This window comes from Peromyscus maniculatus, chromosome 20 (assembly GCF_049852395.1).
Source record: "Peromyscus maniculatus bairdii isolate BWxNUB_F1_BW_parent chromosome 20, HU_Pman_BW_mat_3.1, whole genome shotgun sequence".
Taxonomy (NCBI): domain Eukaryota; kingdom Metazoa; phylum Chordata; class Mammalia; order Rodentia; family Cricetidae; genus Peromyscus; species Peromyscus maniculatus.
In genome coordinates, this window is record NC_134871.1 from 54991302 (window position 1) to 55012131 (window position 20830).

General features: G+C 50.7%; 1 protein-coding gene across 4 annotated transcripts in view; it reads left to right on the plus strand.

The window, feature by feature from the left end:
• Window positions 1-1391: 1391 nt before the first annotated feature.
• The window catches only part of LOC107401614 (uncharacterized), a 54099-nt gene continuing 34660 nt past the window's right edge, over window positions 1392-20830 (plus strand). Inside the window, exon 1 of one of the 4 annotated variants that reach the window (XR_013046538.1) lies at window positions 1392-1614. Coding sequence is in view for 2 of the 4 variants with exons in the window: in XM_076556504.1 (XP_076412619.1) it covers window positions 19404-19787 (384 nt within the window). In the remaining 2 variants the exon portion in view is untranslated. Of the gene's footprint in view, window positions 1615-18753; window positions 19854-20830 lie in introns of those variants that run through there. The other 3 variants (XR_013046537.1, XM_076556504.1, XM_076556505.1) reach the window with 3 other exon arrangements.

The window sequence follows — 20830 nt, forward strand, 5'->3', positions numbered from 1 at the left end:
ATTACAAGCCAGGGTGTGGGGTTGGGCTGCACTGAGTTCAAATCTAGTGTTTTTATTTTGAGGTGATTGATCTTTCTATACTTAATTAACCTATCTGCAAATCAGGGATGGTAATAATGCGATAGACCCCAAAGGGACCCCCAGGAGGCCCTTGCTCACGGACGATCTTTGCATACTTAAGGGCACTGGAATCCCATGCCCTCAGAACTCAGGTTGACTTCTCAGCAAACCGACTGTCGTGTTGGGTTCACCAGACTTGTTCCTGCTGGAGGCTTCTCTGGCTCCACCATTTCTCATCACAAAAAACAAATGACCCAAGACCTCAAGCAGGCTACCCGCTCAGCCAGGGGCTTTACTATCATCTCTCAACCCCACAGGGGCAGATATGAGTGATAGAACCCTTCCCCTTTTACAGATGGGCAGACTGAGGCCAAGGAAGGCCAGACAACTTACTGCTAACAAGGTCAGGGCTGACTCTTAATGATGGCTAGGTCCCAAAGCCAGGGCTGTGGGCTTCAGGAATACATAGTCCTTCCCTCTCTCACTTAGCCAGCAGGCCTAGACTTTTCCAGAAGGGCCCCACAGGCCTCCTGTCCCATTGACAGAACAGGCTGTCCGCTCTCATGGCCAGGCTTATGGAGCAGCTTCTGGATTCAGGAGGGCCTTGTGTGTGTTGGGGGGTATGGACCTCAGAGCACCATTGTAGCTTGCATGTGAAGGTGGAGATATATATGAAGGCTTTCTCAGCCTGAAGTGTCCCACTGGGTGCTTTGGGCACAGCACGTTTTTGTGTGAGCCATGTTGGAACATAAAAGAAGCTTTCTGGGCAGCATCTGGAGTCAGGTGGCCCTGGACACAGGAAGGTGGTCAGTGTGGGCACCATCAGGGTCTCCTCAAACCGTCTGCAGCAGTCCCCACGCGCCCCACCCCCAGGCCTGGCATGGGAGGAGTTAAGCCGCAGTGGGCACCTTGGCACGTAGCACTGGCCAGAATGTCCGGCTCCCCACCCCCACCGCTTTTCTTCCTTTTTGCCTTTTTCCTTCTTAATTAATCATACGCTGCTGCCCAATTTAAATATGGAAATACCCAGGCTGAGGCTCTGCAATTATTCATGAAGCCAGGCCTGCTGTCCAGGCTGTTGGGCTGCGGGGAGCATCATGGCTTCGCCTCCTTTCTGTGAAATTATGTGCACAAAGGCGGCTTCTTATCTGGGTGTGTGAACTAAATAAATAAATAAGGGCTTTTGTTTGTTTGCGGGCTCCTGCACATGACTGTTTTGACTAAACCACTCGTGTTGTCTGCGCCTTTATGGGACTCAGGAGACAGGGGGTGGGATGGGGGGGTGGCCAGGGCTGGAGGGGGGGGTGGTGGTGGCCGCCGGGCACCTGGGGCTCGCTCCCTCCCCTGGCACCAGTTTCACTCCAGCAACCCCCTACACACACTCCGCTGGAAAGTTCGCCCTGCCCGGGCTGGGCTCCCAGGCAGCCTGGCACAGTGCCAGGCTCGCCGCAGAGCGCGGGCAGCAGGGTGGGGCGAGCGGCAGAGGCGCGGAGGACGTGGCTGGGCGCCCTGGGCACGAGCAGGACCCGAGGCCGGGGGCCAGGGCCCCAGAAGGTGAGGGCACTCCGGGTGGGAGCAGGGTGAGCCTCGGGGGTGGGCAGGCAGTGCAGCCTGGCCGGGAGCAGGCCTCGTGGGAAGAGGCTGGCTGGCGGAAGAACCAGGCACAAAGCGTGGCAGTACCAGGCCGCCAGCATGCACCGTGGTCTGTTCGCCCAAGCCGGGGGCTGCAGCCTGGGATCCGGGGTCGGGCGGGGGGCGGGGGTGGGATGCGTGTGCATGAGGCCTCCTTCGGAGCAGCAGCCAAGGAGCTGAGCCTCCGCTGCAGGGCCAGCCCATGCAGCCCAGCGGAGGAAGGCCAAGCTAGGCAGGCAGGCGGGGCCCAGGGCTGTCAAGGAGAAAAACATCCCAAGCCCTGCAAATTGCTGCTCTCAGCTTTTCCCCCCTCCTCCTGCTGGGGGTGAAAAAAAAAAAAAAAAAAGCAGTGCTTCCTCTGGAGGCGGATGCAAACGGATGCAGAATTTTAACCATCTCCTGCATCAACCAGGCCTTCCCCTGCAAAGTTTGCCCGGGCTAGGCAGTGGCACCATAGGAAAGGGGATGTCGGGAGCCCGCTTGCCTTTTCTGTGAGATACTGGGAAGTCAAGGCTTCCTCAGCACCCCTTCCAGAACCGGGGCCTGAAGCAGCTGCTGAGGGTGCCAGCTTGGGGCCATAGTGCCTGGTTCTTGCACAGTCCTGGTGCATCATGGGTGGTGGCAGGGTGCCAGTTATTGGTCCGGTTATTGCTGTGCCTGGTCTTTGCTCTTGGGGTTGACGATGTTGACCAGACCCTTTTGGCAACCCAGTGGAAACTTGATTGGAATCGGGGGCGGGTCTCTGTTCCTACTGATTTGAGCCCTCAGTGGGATCCTGAGTTTTTCCTCCTAGCTGCTTTTCGTGTTCTAAAAATCTTCTGGAATGCTTTCTGGTGACCGGTGGGGGCCTCTCCCACTGTCTGGCTAGGGAGAAAGGGAATAAATTATAGAGGATAGAGGAAAGTGGTAGGTATAGTCCTAGAAGGGGAGTCTCTGCCTGGCTGGCAAGCTGTAAGGACTCCAGCTGTAGGTATGGGAGCTTCCAGAATGGCTTGGTTCCCTGTGACGGAGAGCTGCCCCACCAAAGGCCCACAACATGTTTTAATTTCGACTCCTTCTATAATTAGAAGAAAAAAAATGAGTATGAAATAATGAACATGTAATATTGAACCCAGCCGGTGTTATGTCCATCTCCGGTATGTCCATAACATAGAATTCTCAGTATTTATGGAGGAGAAGCCTGGAAAGGCAACAGTGATTGGATCAGGAAAAACCGAGCTGTCCTGGGCTGGTCTTGTTTTTCCCTGGTCTGAGGGTCTGATGTCTGGCTCTGGGGGTGCCTTGGGAGCCATCTGGGCTTCTGTGAATCTGGCTTCTCTGATGGTTGGCAGGACAGGGTGACTCTGTTTGTCATGGAGAAGAGCCATGGCCTGTTGGCTGTGTGTGTATGCGTGCGCATGCGTGTGTGTGTGTGTGTGTGTGTGTGTGTGTGTGTGTGTGTGTGTGTGCAGGCACGCTCCTGTTTACCCATGTGTGTTCCACAAAGGGTTCCCCAACACCTAAAGGTAATAATCACAATCCTTAATACAGGGCAATACCAAGCTGAGGCAAGGGACAGCGTGGCCATCTGTGTCTGGTTTTCTTGGATCCTAAGTGAGAAGTCATTTTGAGCTGGAGAGCCCTTGTCTGTCTCCCTAAGAGAAAGCAGTCTTCAAGGCCTCCTTCTGGACCTCAGGCCCTCTTCTGGCCCAGTCCTATCTAGTAGAAACATAGTGTGAGCCCCAGTCACAGGCCTATCATCAATCCTCACAGGTCCTCACAGCCACAGTTTGAAAAGGCAAACACAGAAGCAAGAGAAGCCACTTTGACGATAAAAATCCATTTGCTCTAACATAGATCCCCAATAGTCATCTCAACAAGGCAGACAGAATTAGTAATAAGAGACACCTTATGTCCCGTCCCCCCCCCCCCCCACACAAAGTCCTCAACACTCTAAGCATATTTTATGCAAGGGCTCAAACTTGGATTCTCCATATCTCAAGGGCTTGGAGGCCAAGAGCATCGGCAGCTTGCCGTGCTGGGGCGAGGCAGGTTGAACTGGTTCCTGTGTCCAGCCTCAGAGCTGGGAGCTTTCTCTGGCCCGTGTCCCTTCCTGGCTAGGGTAGGGGACTCCTCTACTGGATTGTCAGGCCCCCCTGGCAACCCTGAGAATGGATAACGGGAGACTTGGGCTGCAGGTTTCCAGGGCAAAGGCGAGCTGCTGGAAAGGGCTCTTCCACTCTGCTCCCAGACACCAGGGGACCACACAAAAGGCTGGCTTCAAGCTTACAATGGTGGGGCGGTTAGTCACTGTGCCAGGGCAGCAGGCAGGCAGACAGAGCCCCCTGTGTCTGTGCCTGTCAGGCTGGGCCCTACAGCTCCTGATCCCCTGCCTGTGTTCCACCCTATCCCTGCCGGCCTGCTTTGTTTGCACCCCACCCTGCTCCCCAAGTTAACCCTCTGCTACCCACTGCCTACCTGGCAGCCTCTGATAGCACATCCTTGCCAGGCTGTGGTTGCCATCGGCCACCTTGGCCAAATAACACTCCTTGTAGAAGCCGGGTTCAGACCCGTAAGATTTCATTGGCCTCTCTGTGGAATGTCACTGTGCACACACTGTCACTGGATTTTCACGTTAGGGGACGCCATGGGCAGGGCTCCCCACTTAAAAGATCCCAGCCGAGTTGGAAAGTAGGTATGGTCCAAGGATAAGGGAGGAGGAACACCAGGACTGTGAAAGACGAGGGAGTCACCCTGGAGTGGGTGTGTGTGTTTCAAAGCGAGCAGACTGATGTGAATATTTTAATCCCGTGTGTAGATAAATGGATAAGATAAAGTAAGTTCATTAGGACCCCGCCCTGTCTGGAGACTCCCTAAAACACTTTTGTTGTTAGCCTCAGCGTTGGCTAGGTGGCAGTTACAAGTGAAATCTCCCCTCGGCCTCGGTTCCCAAGCCTCGGATGGAATTGGCATTTTTTTTTCTGTGATTTGATAGTTAAATTATTTATGATTGCATAAGGTAATCCTCCCCAAAAGGTATAAAGCACACTAATAGCCCCTTCCTGCCTTTTAATTTAAAAATCTTCTCGGCAGAGATTTTTGAATTCTGGCTTTTGTTTGCTAAATTAAAATGGCATGTGTTTTTTGTTTTAGAAAGCAGGGTGGTGTTTTTTTTTTTTTGTTTTTTGTGCCCAGTGTGAGGAGAGGAAGTAAAATAAGTCTTTTGAAAGTGTGCCCATCCATTCATGGCTTAAAAATTCCAAGTACCAGCTACCCTCCCACCACCACGTGGAGGAAATAGATGTGATTTGTGCAACTCACCTGTTGATTGTATTTTTGTAGTTATCTATCTTACAATCTAATCGCCACCGGGCACCAAGACTGTCTTTGGCATATAGCAAGGCCGGGGTTACATGGTCTGTGAGAGGTTGGTGCCCCATAGGTCCTGGCTCGGGTCTGGGTCATCGGCTCCTGGGTCAGCACATGTCTGTGTGCTGCAGCTCAAACTGCCTTCAGACAGCCAGTGATAGAAGACATATGCTCTGCACACAGCATTTTGTTCTGATTTATTTTAGGCCAGTTAAGATGCTTTTAGCACGAAGAGTGGCGGATCTCACTCACATTCTGAGAACCATTGGATTTTTCAAGCTCAAGTACTTTTTTTTTTTTTTTCAATCCAAATTTAGGAATTGCCTTTTAGAGTAGCAAACAGCACACGGGCACGCCTTTTAACCCACTTTTAAAGGAAGATATTTCAACCATCCTCATTGGATCTGGAGACCCATCCCTTCAGCTGGAGTCTAGAAACAGCCCACTGTTAATAACAAGCAAAAAAAACAAAGTTGATCACACAGAGGCTAGGGGTCCCAGGGTGGGAGCATCCTCAGACATGTACTGAGCCCTGGTCTCGTGCACAGTTCTTCCTGCTAAAGCTGTAATGTTATCACGTGGGAGAATCCCCACCCAGCCGAGACACTGTCACGCTCCACAGGGCCACTCGCCAGCGTGACCCACAAGCTGGAGCATGCCCCTCAAGTGATGAAGGGACCCGTGCAAATACCATTACATTAAGGCGAACCTAGACGGTCTCTGTTCATTGTGGTTCTGCCCTAGCTTCAGGCACTACTTCTGACAATGGGAAAACAGCAGACAGACAAACAGAAGGGACCGGGAACACTAGGAAATACACTGGATCTCCAAGGAAAATGGCCTGGAAGCTGCTACAGGGACGTGGGAGAGGAAGGACTTCCTGAAGCCTTGGGGCTCTTCACTTCTGGTGTGAGCTGGAGCCTGCTCCCTGGGAGGGCTGCTGCTGCCGGACGGTAACACCAGCAGTAGCCCGAGTTGGCAGATCCTTACTTTCGGTTTCTTTTTGAGAAGGTTTCTCTACAGGGTCAAATACTGGAGAAATGTGAACCCCTCCCTGAAAACTAACATTTTTCCAGGCAATGTGTGTTAATCGATGTTCACATTAAACTCATACATAGGAGCAATCGCACAGTCCACTCTTCATATGAAGGGTATCTTTTTGATAGAATATAGATGACAGATCCTGAAGGCATCACAGGCACACTGTAGACAATTTAGAAGATAGAGAGATGAAGGTGAGGGGAGATGGCTTCTGCTTTTCATGAGGAGACATGCTCTGCTCACATCTCCCCGGGCCTCCTTCTTGTTGACTCTCGCTGTATCTGTTTTCGGATAATGCCACGCCGCTCCCTTTCTGCTCTGTTTTCCTGGTTTCTTTGCCCTTCTATTCCAGAGGCAGTTTTTTTTTTTTTTTTTTCTCCCAGGTGAACCCAGATGTCTCCTCCAAGTGGCCGACTCAGGCCCTAGGTGTTCAGGGACAAGGCCGTGGGCTCCCTGGCACCAGCTTTCTCCCCCACCCCCTCACCCCCGCCCCCGCCGTGGTTTTGGGAGCCCAGCTCCGGCAGCTGGACCACAGTCGGTACAGTTGCATACAGCCGCACCACAAAGCCAAGGATTTAGGCAAGCTCTGGGTGCATGTGTGCCGAGGGGCCCAGGACCCTGCCACGAAGGTGGGGAAGATCGGCTGAGGCTTTCCCCGGGGTGGGGGTGGGAAGGGAACATGGCTGCCAGCGCAGGGACCTGCCTGCAGTGTAGTCATACAGCAGACAGCGGCATTGGTGTTTGGATCCTGGGCAAAGGAAGACGCTTGGGCCAAATGAAAACAGGCCTCTTGTTAGACAGGCAGTGTTCATCGGAGCTGTCGGGTTGGTATTTCCAAGGTGTCCACTTTATGGCCTTGACCTAAATTCACCAAGTGGTGGATGATGGCTAAGGATGTCAAGGGGCTTGGGAAGTAGGGACATCCAGAACCGTTAGTGTAAGGATACAATCTCCAAATGCCACGTCACAACCCAGCATGCACCTCAGCTGGTCCTACAAATAAGAAAGAAGTTCCACTGAACCAGGCTTCTAGAAGGGGAACCAACGGACCGGATACACTGGGATTCAAAAGAAATTTCAGAATTGCTGATTGTTAAGTTCCTTGTCGAGGACTAGAGATGGCTTGCTTTCTTTTTTAATTTAAAAAAAAAATATTTGTTTCATTTTTTTATGTATATGAATGTGCACCACCTGTATTCCTAGTTTTCTTGCGGGGGTCAGGAGAAGGCATCAGATCTAGAACTGAAGTTAAGATGATTGTGAGCCACCAGGTGGGTGTGGGACTCAAACCCGAGTCCTCTGCACGGGCAACTCATGCTCTGAACCACCGTACCGCCACCTCTCCAGCCCTATGGAGATTTCTTAGTAGCTCACACTGCCCACAAACTTTACAGTAAGGATCATGGGTTGCAGTATTAATTACAGGGGGAAAATAGCAAGAAGACAATATAAAGTACACAGCAGTAAATTATCGCAGGACAAAATAGTGACAGAGTGTATCACCCTTAAAATGGTGTCAACAGAGTTTGTGGTAGCTTGGGGAAGTACACAATGTGATAGTTCCCTAACAGTAAGTACATATGTAAATTATGTAATTGTGTGCATATGCTCACTGAACACCAGTGGAGGAGGAAGAACCCGGAATATTAGGACCTATACCCAGATTTTCTTTTTCTCCATATTTTGTATTTAACTCTACACATATTCTTTTCTTTTTTTTTAACTTTCTACTTAAATTACCTATATCTTAACATGTTTATATTTTATTTTCAAGTTGTTTAGACTTTAAACTTTTCCCTGCATTCCTTAAACACGTGGTGTTTTCATAATCAGGATGATTATTTTTAAAGGCTTAGGAATAGAAATACAGACAATTGACATGTTTTCCTTTAGTTGTCGGGAATAGATGGCAAGCAGCAGAAATATTCGTTAGGCCAACATATACCCTACGGTGAGTAAATATTATTTGTTCTTCTATAAAAGATGCTTACATTGATAGGTTATCAATCAAATACTTCATGGGGTCCCTAGTCAAACACAAGTGCTTACATAACCAGAGTGTAAAAATCTCAATTAAAATTCTATGTGGACTTAAAGAGAAGTGATTGGTGTCCCCTAAAGTTTAGCGTGTAGAAGAAAGGGACATTCCTTCTTGAGTTCTTGGATAGCGCTTCACTGGGGCTCTGTTTTATGTTTAAAGTCAATTTAAAGGTGCAGACATTTCAGGGCAGTAGAGAAGTAAATAAATCTTGGATTCATGATGTCAAATGATAAACGGTGGGCTTTGGGTAGTTTATAATCATCATCATCGCCTTTAAAAACATATTTTAAGCTTATGTTTACAAGAACTTATGTATCTCAAAATTTTTCTTTCGCACGTAAGCCCGCTTCGATTCACATCTGGAGCACACGGCTGGTTTCAAGACAAGAGGCCTAAATTTGTTCGGTTTGGTTTGTCAGTAATGTTGCAGAGCTGATTTTGTGATATGGAGGAAATTTGCCCATGTTTCTAAAATTTCTTAGCCTTCAGGCAGGGTCTTCCTTTAAAAAAAAAAAAAAAAAAAAGCCGAGGTCCTGCAGGATGGAAAAACGGCAGAATTCTGTCCGTCACATGCCAAGCCAGGGAAGTATCTGTGTTCCTTATGCGTGAAAGGCTTGGTGAGGCTCCCTGGCTCCCTGGAGTGACCCTTGAGCAGGAGGGGATACCAGGGCTGCGGGCTCAAGACTCTGAGCTCTGAGGGTGCAGTCCCAGCCTCAGTTTACCCGGCTGCGCACAGCGAGCGAGCGAGCGAGCTGCGGCCGGGGAAAAGGCCGGTGCCCCTGGGAGGTCCAGGCCGCGGGTCTGCGCCTCCGCCAGGGCGCGACCCTCTAATCCGCTTTAGTCAATATAGTGTGCGCTCTGCTCGGCCGAGCAAACACGGGAACAAAGCAGCGGCCGGCGGCCCGCGACTCCTGACCCCGGGGTCGCGCCCTTTGTTCACCCTCAATGGGGCCGCCCGCCGCCTGGCCCGCGGCTAATTGGGGCGCGTGCAGCCTTCGCCGCCCGTGCCCGTACTCGGCTGGCCTGGACCTGGACACCAACCTGGACATCCACCCTAGGCACAGACAGGTACCCAGCTTCGAGCACCCACGCAGACCCTGGAGCCCGTGCAAAGCGAAGATCAGACCAGGACCGTGCACACTGGACCCTGGGCTCAGACGGGGACCCAGCTCCAGATACTCCTGGACACTGACGCGGACCCCGACCTGGGCCCTGGACCGTATCCAGTGCGAAGATCAGATTTTGGACATTGACACAGACCCAGTCAGGACTGCGGACTCCATCCCCAACACCCACACAAACACTGGATTCAGACCCAAACCCAGACCAGGGCCACAGACTTGGACCTGGTTCCTGCGGGACAGACGCATGCCAGTCCGCTCTTCTGATACGTAGTTCCAGCACCCAAGCAGTCTCCAGCCTGACCGCGGGTTGCACAGGGTGCTACCTCGGGATTCAATGCCACACCTTGAGCCCAGGATCTAGGACCTGGTGCCTTGCGGGCTGGGCTCATGGCTCTGCGAACCCCGGGGCTGCCTGCAGGAGGCGCACCAGGCCAAATCCTCTCCACCCAAATGGGTGGGTGCTCCTGCGTTCATTCAGCTTAAGGGTCCCAAGCAGTTCTATGATCCGGTAGGACACTGGTCCTTTTAGTTTGTCACTTGCCCAGGTCCTTAAGGATGGTTGGGTGCAGAGTCTTTTGTTAGCTCTTTTCTGCTGCTTGGAAGTCTGTTCGTGTTGCAGAAAAAGACAGAATCCTCTGTCCAGAAAGGTGGACTCCTCAGGCCCTTCTCCGCACAACCCATCTTTCCCCTCCAAATGACATCTCGAGGGGAGGGTGATGCCAGGTACACAGTAGGCACTGAATTCGGCCCAATCACTCCATACTCTGTTGCCTTTGTTCTTGCCCCCATATTGGACAAGGCTATAATTTTTATCCCAAGAAGCTTTTTAAAACTTAACTCCTTCTGTTTTGAAAATGGGCTTTATCTGTTTTTATAAAAGGCACTTTCTTGTAATTAGGTGCAGAAAGGAAACAAGCACAGGGCTCTTAGAAGCCTTTGCCTTTGAAGATGCCAGAGAGGCCCTTCAGCCCCTGGCCCTTCTGGGCAAGGTTCTCTGGCCTGATTCTCAGCTATTTCATTTTGTCCCTAGCTTTAACTATTGCCAGGCTTTGCCAGGAAGACTTTCAAGATGTGGGGTTTGTTTCTGAACGCGTTGCTCGCAGGGTAGAAACTGCCTCCAGGAAGGCCTGGCACTTCGTAAGGATGGCTTTGGGACAGGGTCCTGCTGTGACCGGGAGTGGAGAAGGTAGCAGAGTTGTAGCTCTGTCTGTGTGCAGTGCACTGCAGCTTGGAAGCGCCGTCGTGTGGAGATGGCTCTTGATCTGGGTCTCCATCAGTTGACTTGGCAAATTATTCTCTTTCTTTAGGTCTTCCCTCAGGCTTTAATTCCACCCGTGACTGCGACATCAACCTAGGCTTTCTCTTTTCTGAGACAGTTAGCGATCTGCAAGTAGATGGTTGCCTTGGCGGGATGCTGAGGATCCTGAATAGCTTCCCAGGAAGGAGGGGACCTTAGGAACGAGTAATCTGTGACCTTCAGATTTTCCAAGACATGTTCATCAACTGCTCCACTTTTGATACTGAGACCACGGGGCAAGTGGCTGCTGGGGTCCCAGAGTGACTGACTCTAAGCCAGCATGGGCTTGGGAACCACTCTGGCTGCCTGGCTAAGAAGGCTACAGTTTCAGGGTGCTGGCCCTCAGAAAATGAGGGCAGAGCTCTGGGGGTACGAACCTTCAGTTCAGCCTAGGTGGCTTTCTTATGAGGATTCTCACAGGCATAGTGGGGAGCATGTGTCTAGCTAGGACTTTATACCTTAAGTCTAGTTTTGAAGTGGTGCTCAGGGCACACCTTTCAGGGAACAGTGCGAACCTCGGATGACCAAAGTTGGCTTCAGGGATCAAAATGAGGAGGTTACCCAAGCTGAACCTGCTTAAGGAAGTTCTGGCCTGAGATTTACAAGGAGCTCGTTTTTTTTGTTTGTTTTGTTTTTGTTTTTGTTTTTCTTGGAGATTGCTTTTACCTGTGAAGTAAGCCTCTCTGGGAAGAAATGAATGGTGATGTTTTCCTTTTTTAAAAAAAGGGGGGAAAAGTGCCCGTGTGTGTACAGGGGTTGGGGGCCTGGGTCTGTGTGATATCGAGCCAAGTCACTATTCTCTGCCTGCTGGGCCTTAGTCCTTCAAGGGGTATGATCATTTTTGTTGTTCCTCTCAGATGGGGAGGGTCACATGAGATGAGGTGGAAGCAAGCTGTGTAAGCTGCGAGGCGCTTGCTGTATACATGTGTGATTTCTCACATCTGCCCTCCCAAACCCCTCTACAGTGAGGTAATCATTTATGATTAAAATCCTTAAGCAGCTCCTATAGTGCTTGGAGCCTAAGGGATATCAGTGCTGTCGTTGACTTGAACCATAGCAAACCCCTCTGCGCTGGCCCTAATAAAGATGTGGACTGAACGTGGGACAGATCGAGTCTCAACCTTTTCCTTTAAACACGATAACAAGATGGCCCCGATTTGGGAGACTGGAGTTGGTGGGCCTCAGCTAGCCTGTTTGTTTGTCTGGTCTGGCAGAGGGTGTTGTCTTCAACCTGAGCCTACTCTACACCCCTTGGCTCTACCAAGGTGGCCTTGGGGCTCTTAAAGCTGCCGGAGTGGCTGGGCCAGAAGCCCTTCTCCCATTCACAAAGCATGGCTTTTATTTCGAGGATAGCTCTACTGCATCAGAGATCTGTCCGTTATCCAGGTCGCATTTTTCTGGCTTTTGGGGTGTTGGCACAGGTGTAATGAGGAAGGGTATAGCTCAGGAGGCTTCAGATAGGGCCTACCCTGCATCTTGCTGAGGACCCTCCCGATGGACTTCAGATTGGCCCATGGGCCACAGAGGAAACATAACTGTTATTGCTGTACATGCACATGCATATGTACTTTGCACACTCCCCTACACACATACACTCACATACACACCCAAGACGTTGCCTTTATAAATCTAACACTTCATGTTCTCAGTATTAAAGTTTGAGGCACCAACAGGCTGTCTTAAAAATCTCTCTGAGCCTGTCTGCCTTGGAGCAGTTTTATTTATACTTCTTCTTGTCACATCAAAGAACTCCGTGTTTCTTGCAGACTGTTTTTCGGGGCTGCGTGTTTGGGTTTTTGGCCACAGCCGGTTAATTCTTCTGAATCTGTAGCCCCAGGTGTACACCGACAGGCTTTTCCCAGCTCACGAAGTTTCCTTGTGAGCCTTGGGGTCCTGCCGTAAATTCAATGCTCAGCACAGGACAGTTTCCAAGTTGGAAATGTTGAGAGGGAGAGAAGGAGCCAGCAGTACCTGTGTCCACTGCCTCCCCGAGACAGAAAATATTCTGGGCAGAGTGCACTGGGAGGCTGAACCTTGTTGCCGAATTTAGAATACCGAGTTGAAAAACTGGTTCATGGGTGAGGCATTCACAAAGGTGAAAATTCTTTTAATGCGAACTTCAGTCCTTGTCTCTACACAACAAGTGTAGCCATGAAATGCTTGCTCGTGTTTCTGGTTATTTCAAAATACATTTTCAAAATCTGTATTTGCCATTAAAAATTATATATATGTACAACATACACACACACACACACACACACACACACACACATGGGTCAGTACCTCTTTTTGTCTAGTTGCCTACATGACCACTTTTGGTTAAAGAAAACAAACTTCATATTCTTTTGAAAACAGGAATCTCGTCAAAAGTTGCTCTGTGAATAGGCAGGAGCAAAATGAAAGCACTGTTTTGGCTTATTTTTTCCTCCTTAGGAATCTTTCTTTCGAAGCAGTTAAATATTCTCGTCCCTTGAGGCAGGAGACTTAGTTAAGGTATTTTCTCACTTCTTGCATGAAGGACATGTGTGAAGAATTGGATTTTTAACTCTGAAGTTAACATTGGATATAATGAGGAAAATGAAGCTATAGAGTAAACTTCACTCTGTGAAATCATATTTGACTTTTAAAATAATAACTGTATTTCAATAAATAAGGCCAGTGGTCAAAAATCCAAGCACCTTGTAATTAACTCCCTCCCCCAAAATTTCCACGATCAGCGTGTGCATTATCTGCAGACAGCTAAGACCTGTCCCAACCCTTTAAAAAACAAAACAAACCCCTGTGAAGTCTTGAGTTTTAAAACAGTTCCTGCAATCACTTGCAATTTAACAATGAGCCGTTTGAGTTCTACATCAGCTTCAACCCCCGTTTACTTTAAAATCTCCACCCTAGAGGGCTTCTAACCTGCCTCAACTGTATACCACAGAAGTGTTACTGAGGTCCTCTCAGCTGTGAGGAAGACAAATTTTCAACTGACTTTATTATCATGTCAGCATTATTTTAAAATCTGGAGTACAGACTTAAACGCTCGGTAGTTTCTGAAGTCTAGACTCACACAGCTGAGTTCTGCTTACATGTGCTGCAGAGAGAATGTGTGGTCAGCAGAGCAGTGGCGTTTGAAGACCCCCGTAGAGGATGACCAAGGTGCAAAGTGCTCCCGAGAAACTGAGCTGTCTCGGTAAAGGAGGAAGGCAGCCCTTTGGCCTTCGGTGGGAGGGAAATACTTTCCAAACTTTTGAGTGCATTTTCATGTTCTTGGAAATTTGTACCACCTACCAGAATCTGTAAAATTACCAATTCTAATACATCTTAAATTGCTGATAAAATGCTATGAGGAGCACAGTAAATCCTTTAGAAGAATGTTAGCCTCCTAGTTTATGATGGCTCCATTTTAGAAATTGTAGAATTGAGCAACTAAAATTAACTCAGCACCCACTTCCCTTTGAAAGGTAATTTTTATTAAAAAAAATTTTTTTTAACTTGAGCTATGCCTTTTCTTATTCCACATATTAAAGCCAAGAACCTAGCCATGGCATTGATCATCAGGGATAATGCCTCTTTATCCTAATTCATACTTTTTAATTTTTGTTGTTACTCCTTTGGGTTGAAAAATATCAATTAGAATTCATCATCTGAACCAAGGCAAAAATCTTCATCCTAAGATGCATATATTACAGATAAAAACACATATATTTATGATCAGACACATTTACCACAGATTCCCAGTTGTTATTCCTCCCCTTCTATTTGAGAGATAATAACCACTTCAGGGTGTTTTTGGGGGGGCTACACTCTTTGACGACAGCACACGGGAACTGGGAAAGAGAAGGGGTGAGCTTCCAAAGTGCATTAAAGAGACTACGTCGTGGCTCCAAGAGGCTCTCTAAGCACAACCGATTGCATGGGTGGAGAGTTAAGCACCCACCAGCTATGGGAGCGGAGGCCTCCTCACCGTCAGCTGCAGGCTCACTTCAGAGTGGTCTTTATATTAAAAAAGAAAGAGGGCTGGAAAGGGGGATACCGTGAGGGGATCAGCATGCTGCCCTGGTGGAGGGGGTGGTGGTGGGGCTTGTCCTGCAGTCTTCTACATCTGCTTTTGTCCTCAAACTGGCTTATGCGACAGCCAGCATTTCATTCCTGTTGGTAAGAAGCGAATGCCAAGTTTGACATAAAACGGAGGGAACGAAAGCAAAAGATTCTGAAAATGGCTTCATTATGTCTGGAGGGAGAGAATCCTTTCTATGGTGGCTTGCTTGCATTTCGGTCTAACAGCTCGGAATTTTCTTTCACTGTTTTATCTGTATGCGAATCAGTGAGCTTCTTTCTCAATTTCCTTCATAATCAATACATACGCATGTCAATACATAAATATATAAATATACACTCAAGGGACACAGGTGCTGATAGGTTTTGTGCATAAATAACCGAGTAAGAAGCGCCTTCCCAAGATAGAAGCCCAAGTTCGCATGACACAGGCATAGTAAAATGGGCTCTCAGACCTGCACTCTACTTCAAGACAAAGACAAAAGAAAAAAAGAGAAAGAAATCCTAAGCCTGGTTTGCCTTTTCACAGAATACTCAAAGCTGGCTCGCAGCTCCTCTGAAGGGCACATTGTCAGCAATGATTGAAGTGGCATCTTACCCAGGAGCGGCTGCAGACTCACACTGCCAGGGCTCCCGGGCCAGCTTTTCAAAACACCATTATTCTCGGACATGCGAGTTGTACGATCAGAACCCGAGTGAAAATCTGATTTCCCCCTCACACTCATCTTGTTTTAACTAGATTAAGTGCATCTGTTTACGAAGTCCTCATAGTGCCCTGGGTACTGAAATTTTAACACCATGAAACACGTCTTTGTGGAGAGAAGGGGACCGAAAGTGGAGCCCCACGGCTTTCTGAGACCGGACTGTGGGCCAGGGGCTGAGCAGAGAAAGCCAGGGCTTAAGAAAGGGCATGGCAGGAAGTTGCTGGCTGAATTCCCATCAAGCAGATCTTGGGAGAAATCAGGAAAAAATAACTATATAAGGCCAATATTATAAACATCCTGGTCTGGGGACAGGCTTCCTAAGACTTCTTTTCAAACAGCTGACCCCAGGCATGGCCATGGCCCAGAGGGACAGCCAAGGCTTTATTACCACAAACTTGTCTAGCAAATGCTCAACAATTTAAAATTTTCAGGTTCCCTTTTTGATCATTTGAGCATAGTTTAATTTTTTTACTTTGAATAATATAATTTGATAGCAAGTAGTCAAAAAAAATTAAAAACAAAACACACACAACTCAACAAAACAACAACAACAAAAAAAGCTAGCCAAACTGAATAATGCCCAATAGAATTACCTAAAGGCCATTATTTCCCCTAAATTAGGCAGAATTTGATTTCTGAATATGCAACCAAATTACATATAAATCCTTGCCAAGCTCAGGGAGAATTGTAAAAAGTATGTGTTCTTGGATATTGCTCTGACTCATCCAATTTCTTGTGTTACCAAATAAAAATTGGGAAGGGGGAGAAGACATTAAATTAATTTATTACAATGTGAAGGTAAGGAAAAAAAGTCAGCTAATAAAAAGAAGGTTAGCAACTCGGCGTGATTACACAATGATTTCAGGTGAAAATTACAAAGCTAATATCCTGGCATTTAGTTGCTGTGCTCTGTAATGATACACTTGTCAAATCTGTATTTGTTCCAGTGGGACAAAAAACTTGTAAGTGGCATAATGGAAGATAATCTCTTTTTCTTTGTGGCTTTTTAAAAATTCAATGTTTTAATCCACCCATTTAATCACAAAACATATATCACATTACTTATAATATTTATAGTGTTTAGGAGTGTGATTAGAAATAGATTATAGTGTTGTGGTTGGATGCAGGTTTTTTTTTTTCTCCCATGAGCATGTCTCAAAGGTATGCAGCCATTTTAGAATTTGCACTTGAGAGCAGTTTCATGTGAAAATAAGCCCCATATATTTGCGTTCAGAATCCCAGTCTGGTCGTTCCTGAGCTTGCTCATTATTTTGGAAAAACCAGATTCGGCATTTAGAAGGGCCTGGTGTTTAGGATGCCAGGATCTCTGTGGCCAGCCCAGTCCTAGAGTGGCTGTCCTTCTGGAGCCTCGAAACTTGCTAGAGCACAAAATGTCTTTAGTGTTTTCTGAACCATACAGCAAGAAGAGACGAGGTTGTCCTCCTTGTCCAACCGTGGCTGCAGTAGGAGGGCCTTCCTAGGGATCTATGTGGTATGAGGGTCCCTGCCCCACACTTCCTGATCGAGGCTGGGGACTTTGATAGGAAGGAGAATTATAAAGGACCATACAGTGCCAGAAAAGGTAGTTTTCACCTGCCCTGTGGCTGGGACCCAGTATAGCCACACGGGTTTAAAGCAGTCGGCCCCTGCCATTCTGGCCCTGGGAACCTATCCCTGAGAGCTGGGGCCACAATGCCCCTTCCCCAGGAAGAGTGAAACTCACTGTTTGTGGTTGTCTATCTTCAGTTACTGGCAGTTGTAGAAAATGAAAGTTGATCAGGACAGGCCGTGTCCTGGATTTTTTTTTTCTCCTTTTCCCTAAACTGTATGTTATGGGTTTGCCTGCACTGATGTGTTGTGGCCTTAGCAGTAGCCTAGGCCAGGGTCACGGTGGTCTACAGAACTTATAAAGCAAGTCACTGGTAGTTAAAGGCCCTGGCAGAACTGGCCAACTCAGGCTAGCTTTACCCAGTGTGTCCAGGACCGCCCTCGTGGCAGTCCAGTACAACGTGGAACGAAGTTCCCTGGGAAGCGGGACACACAAGGAACTTTTGAATTTACCAATGGCATAAAAAAATTATATTTTTTATTACAACGGGCAAGTTTCAATTGGTTGACAGAAATGGCGAGATATGACGTCAAAGGACACTGGTTAGAATGCCAAGGCCAATGGGAAGGGGGAGGAGGGAGACAGGCACAGAGACTGTGGGATGGGCCCTGGAGGCCTTGTTCTCCCTGGCCCTGGTCGTCAACGGGCTATCATGCACCTCCAGAACCAGCCAGGTCCAAGTGGCTGTGATCCAGAGCATGTCTGGACAGGAGGAGGGAATCCAATCTAGGGACCCTGTGTTCACATGTGTCTCTGAGAGCCTGAGGCCCAGGCCGGCCTCTGTTTGGAAAACGCTTGGGCGCGCCAGTGAAGCGATCTGGAAGACGCTGAGGCCTCCTTGGCATTCTAACCAGTAACCAGGCCCTGGAGCCCAGCCGTCCCATTCCCCCTTTTAGGGGCCCGGTGTGGCCTAGAGCCAGCAGTGTCGCCGTCGGGCTGAGAGCAAAGCCATGGCCTTGAACTACCCCCGCAGCTCCTGTGCCCTAGTACTAGTAGCAGGAAGTTGTTTCCAGCGGGAAAGGGGCGAGCTCAGAGCTGGGCACGGGCTCTGGGCACCATGCCTACGCGAATCCCATACCTCCCCAGGCACCTTGCGCGCCCCCTTTGCATGCTCAGTTCTGTGCATTACGCCCCATACCCACTCGCGAGGTTCAGTGTGCCCTCCCTGCCTCTCCCCGCTGGGCACCGCGCCCCTTGCTCCGTTGGACTGACGGGGTCGGCCGTGCGCGCGCCCCTTCCTTCGGGAAGCCACTGTCACTGTCCGGCCCACCACGCTGTCTCAGTATCCAATCTAGATCTCGGCGACCCTGGCGGCTGTCCTTAGCTTGCACTGAACTGCGGGCGGGCAGAGGGGACCGCTGTCCGCCGAGGGTCCCAGTCGGCCCCGAGCGCGCGCGCGCGCGCCCCGGTGCTGCCCGCAATCATGGCAGCCGGCGCCTTGGAGCGCAGCCGCGGAGCGCGCCCCGGCAGCCTCCTCCGTGCCAAGGCGGCGCGGGCAGGGGACGCGCTCCTGTTCAGCCCTCCCCGCTGCGTTGGCCTCGGGGCTCTACGGGTGGGTCTCCGCCGAGCGATGCCCAGTAGGGTGGGTGCGCGAGGGCGACGGGCGGGGCCGCGGGGCGGGCGCGCGCAGGCGGGGAGCGCCCGGGGCGGCGTGCCCGCGGGGGCGCGCACGCGGAGCTGCGGGGCCAGCAGCAGGGCCGGGGCGGCGAATCCGCAGCTCCCGCCGCCCGCCCAGCCCGAGCGCGCCCGTCCGGGTGGGGGCTGCCCGGGAGGGGCGGCGCCCAGACGCACCGGCCCGCAGCGGGCACGGCGGCCTCGTTGGTATTCCGGGCGCGTTCGCAGCCCTGACCTCCGCGCGGAGCAGGGGTGCCCGGGTGCTCGGGCACGGCCGCCGCCGCCGCCCCCGGGCGGTCTCCCCAGGACGCAGGGCGCGCGGGCGCCTCGCTTCCCCCGTCCCCTCCTCCCCGGTCCCCCGTGCCCCCTCCCCCGCCCCGATCCGGCGGCGAAGGGGTGGGCAGGGAAACGCGCTCTCTGGGACAGGTGCCAACTCCGAGACAAAAGACATAAAATAGGCGGCAACGGGGGAAGCGCGGCCAGCGCGCTCGGGCGGGGACCGCGGCGCCGCGGGGGCCGCATCCACGGTGCGGGCCGGGGAAAGTTTGGGAAGTCGGTGCGGCCGCTCTGCAGCGGCGGGGGACGCGCGGCCCAGGCCGCCCTCCGTGCCGCGCTCGTCCTCTCCGCGCCGCTGCTGAATAATTCATAGCGCGCCCGCCGGCCATTAGCATGCACCGGGCGCGCGGTGCGTCTGTGCCAAGCCGCCGCTGCATTCGGAGCCGGGGCAGCGCCAGACCAGTGGCCCGCACTGTCCCGATGCCCTCCGGCCTGCCCCCGTGGCCCGCACAGTGGCCTCGCGCGCACCTTGGGCCGCTGGGTCCCGAGCCCGCCCGACGGCCAGGCTCTCTCTGAGCGTCCGGGCCCGCTGCGCCCGCCTGGCCGCTCCGGGATGCACGTGAACTTGGAGAAAGTCACGGGGCACGCCGGCCGGGTCCTCCGCGGCAGGGCGTGGGCGCACGCGGGCCGGCACGCTTTCGCTTGCGTCCCGGACAAAGGTCTCCAGTGGCGCCAGTCGTGGACTCGTGACTCGGTCCCGCTGGCCACTGTTTTGTGTGGTGGGTCGTTGGATGCAGGACTGCAGAAGCCGAGGGAGCAGGAGCGGTGGGTCCGGGGCACGGGGCCTCGCCGTGCGCTCGCCGGCGGCCGTTCCACCCTGCGAAGAGTTGCGGGAGCTGCTCCGCGCTGCCTTCGGCTGTTCCTGAGCGACCAGGAGCCCGACGCAAGTCACCCCGGACTCCAGCCAGCGGCCGCGGGCACGCCAGCGCAGCGCTAGCCGCGGCCAAGAGGTGATCTGGCAGGGCGGTGGACCTGTGCCACGGGCATGATCAAGGTTGGAGAGGTAAGAGCCTTTTTCACTTTAGCTTCTTGGCATTTAAATATTTAATGGACAGATTTCTAAGAGGGGTCCTTATGCAAGGACTGCCTTTCACAGCCAGGGACGTATCCGAGGTAGGTTGCTCTTGAACCCGAAGCCAGCCAGCTTGCAAAGAACGCCAAGATGTCCTCTATCCAGAACTTGGGATTTGTGAAACACAACTCCTGATCTCAGGTGTTGGGAGTCGCTAGCCACGTAGAAATTTTATCAAGCATATAAAATATTGTAGCAGGCATCTTAAACAACAGAAAAGAGAAAATATCTGTTGGGGGGTGTTTGGAAATGTTATTTGGAAGCTAAAGTCCGTTATTAAAAATTTGTACTGTTTTATTACTAAACCCTTACTACTTTAAAAATATTATTTAATGCTGGATGGACATTTTCAGAGAGCTGGCTTAAGTGTAGCAGCCAAGATCCAGGGTGCAGTGGAAGGTCCTAGTGTGTGAAGTTCTTGCTTATGGGGCAGCTAAATAAAGCAAAACAGAACAGAGCAAACAAAAAAAAAACCCCAGTTCATAACCTCTTGTAATAAGTGGATGTATAGGTGGCTTACACAGCCCAGCTAGCAGGCCTGAGGAGGTTTTTGGGAATCACAAAAGGGGGTGAAAGAATTTGCCTTTGACATAATTACAGGGTTTTTCGGTAACGTTGAAATTACTTTCTTCAAAGTTGGATTTCAAAAGCCTAGGTGGTCTCTCTCCAAGGCCAGCAGGAGCTTCATTTTATTGGAGCACGTAGGTTCTGGCTATCTGGGAAATAAAACTGTGTCTCTGTATGCGTGTACCTAGCCTGGGTTAGCACTAAACTACCGCCGTGGGGATTAAGCCTGCTTTCCTATAGTTGTGCCGCAGGTGTGAATACACCGATCCTTTCTCCACGTTTTAGATGTGGTTTGGATAGCCTTGTTGGGGCCCTTCACCTCAAATCACTCACAGTGGGGG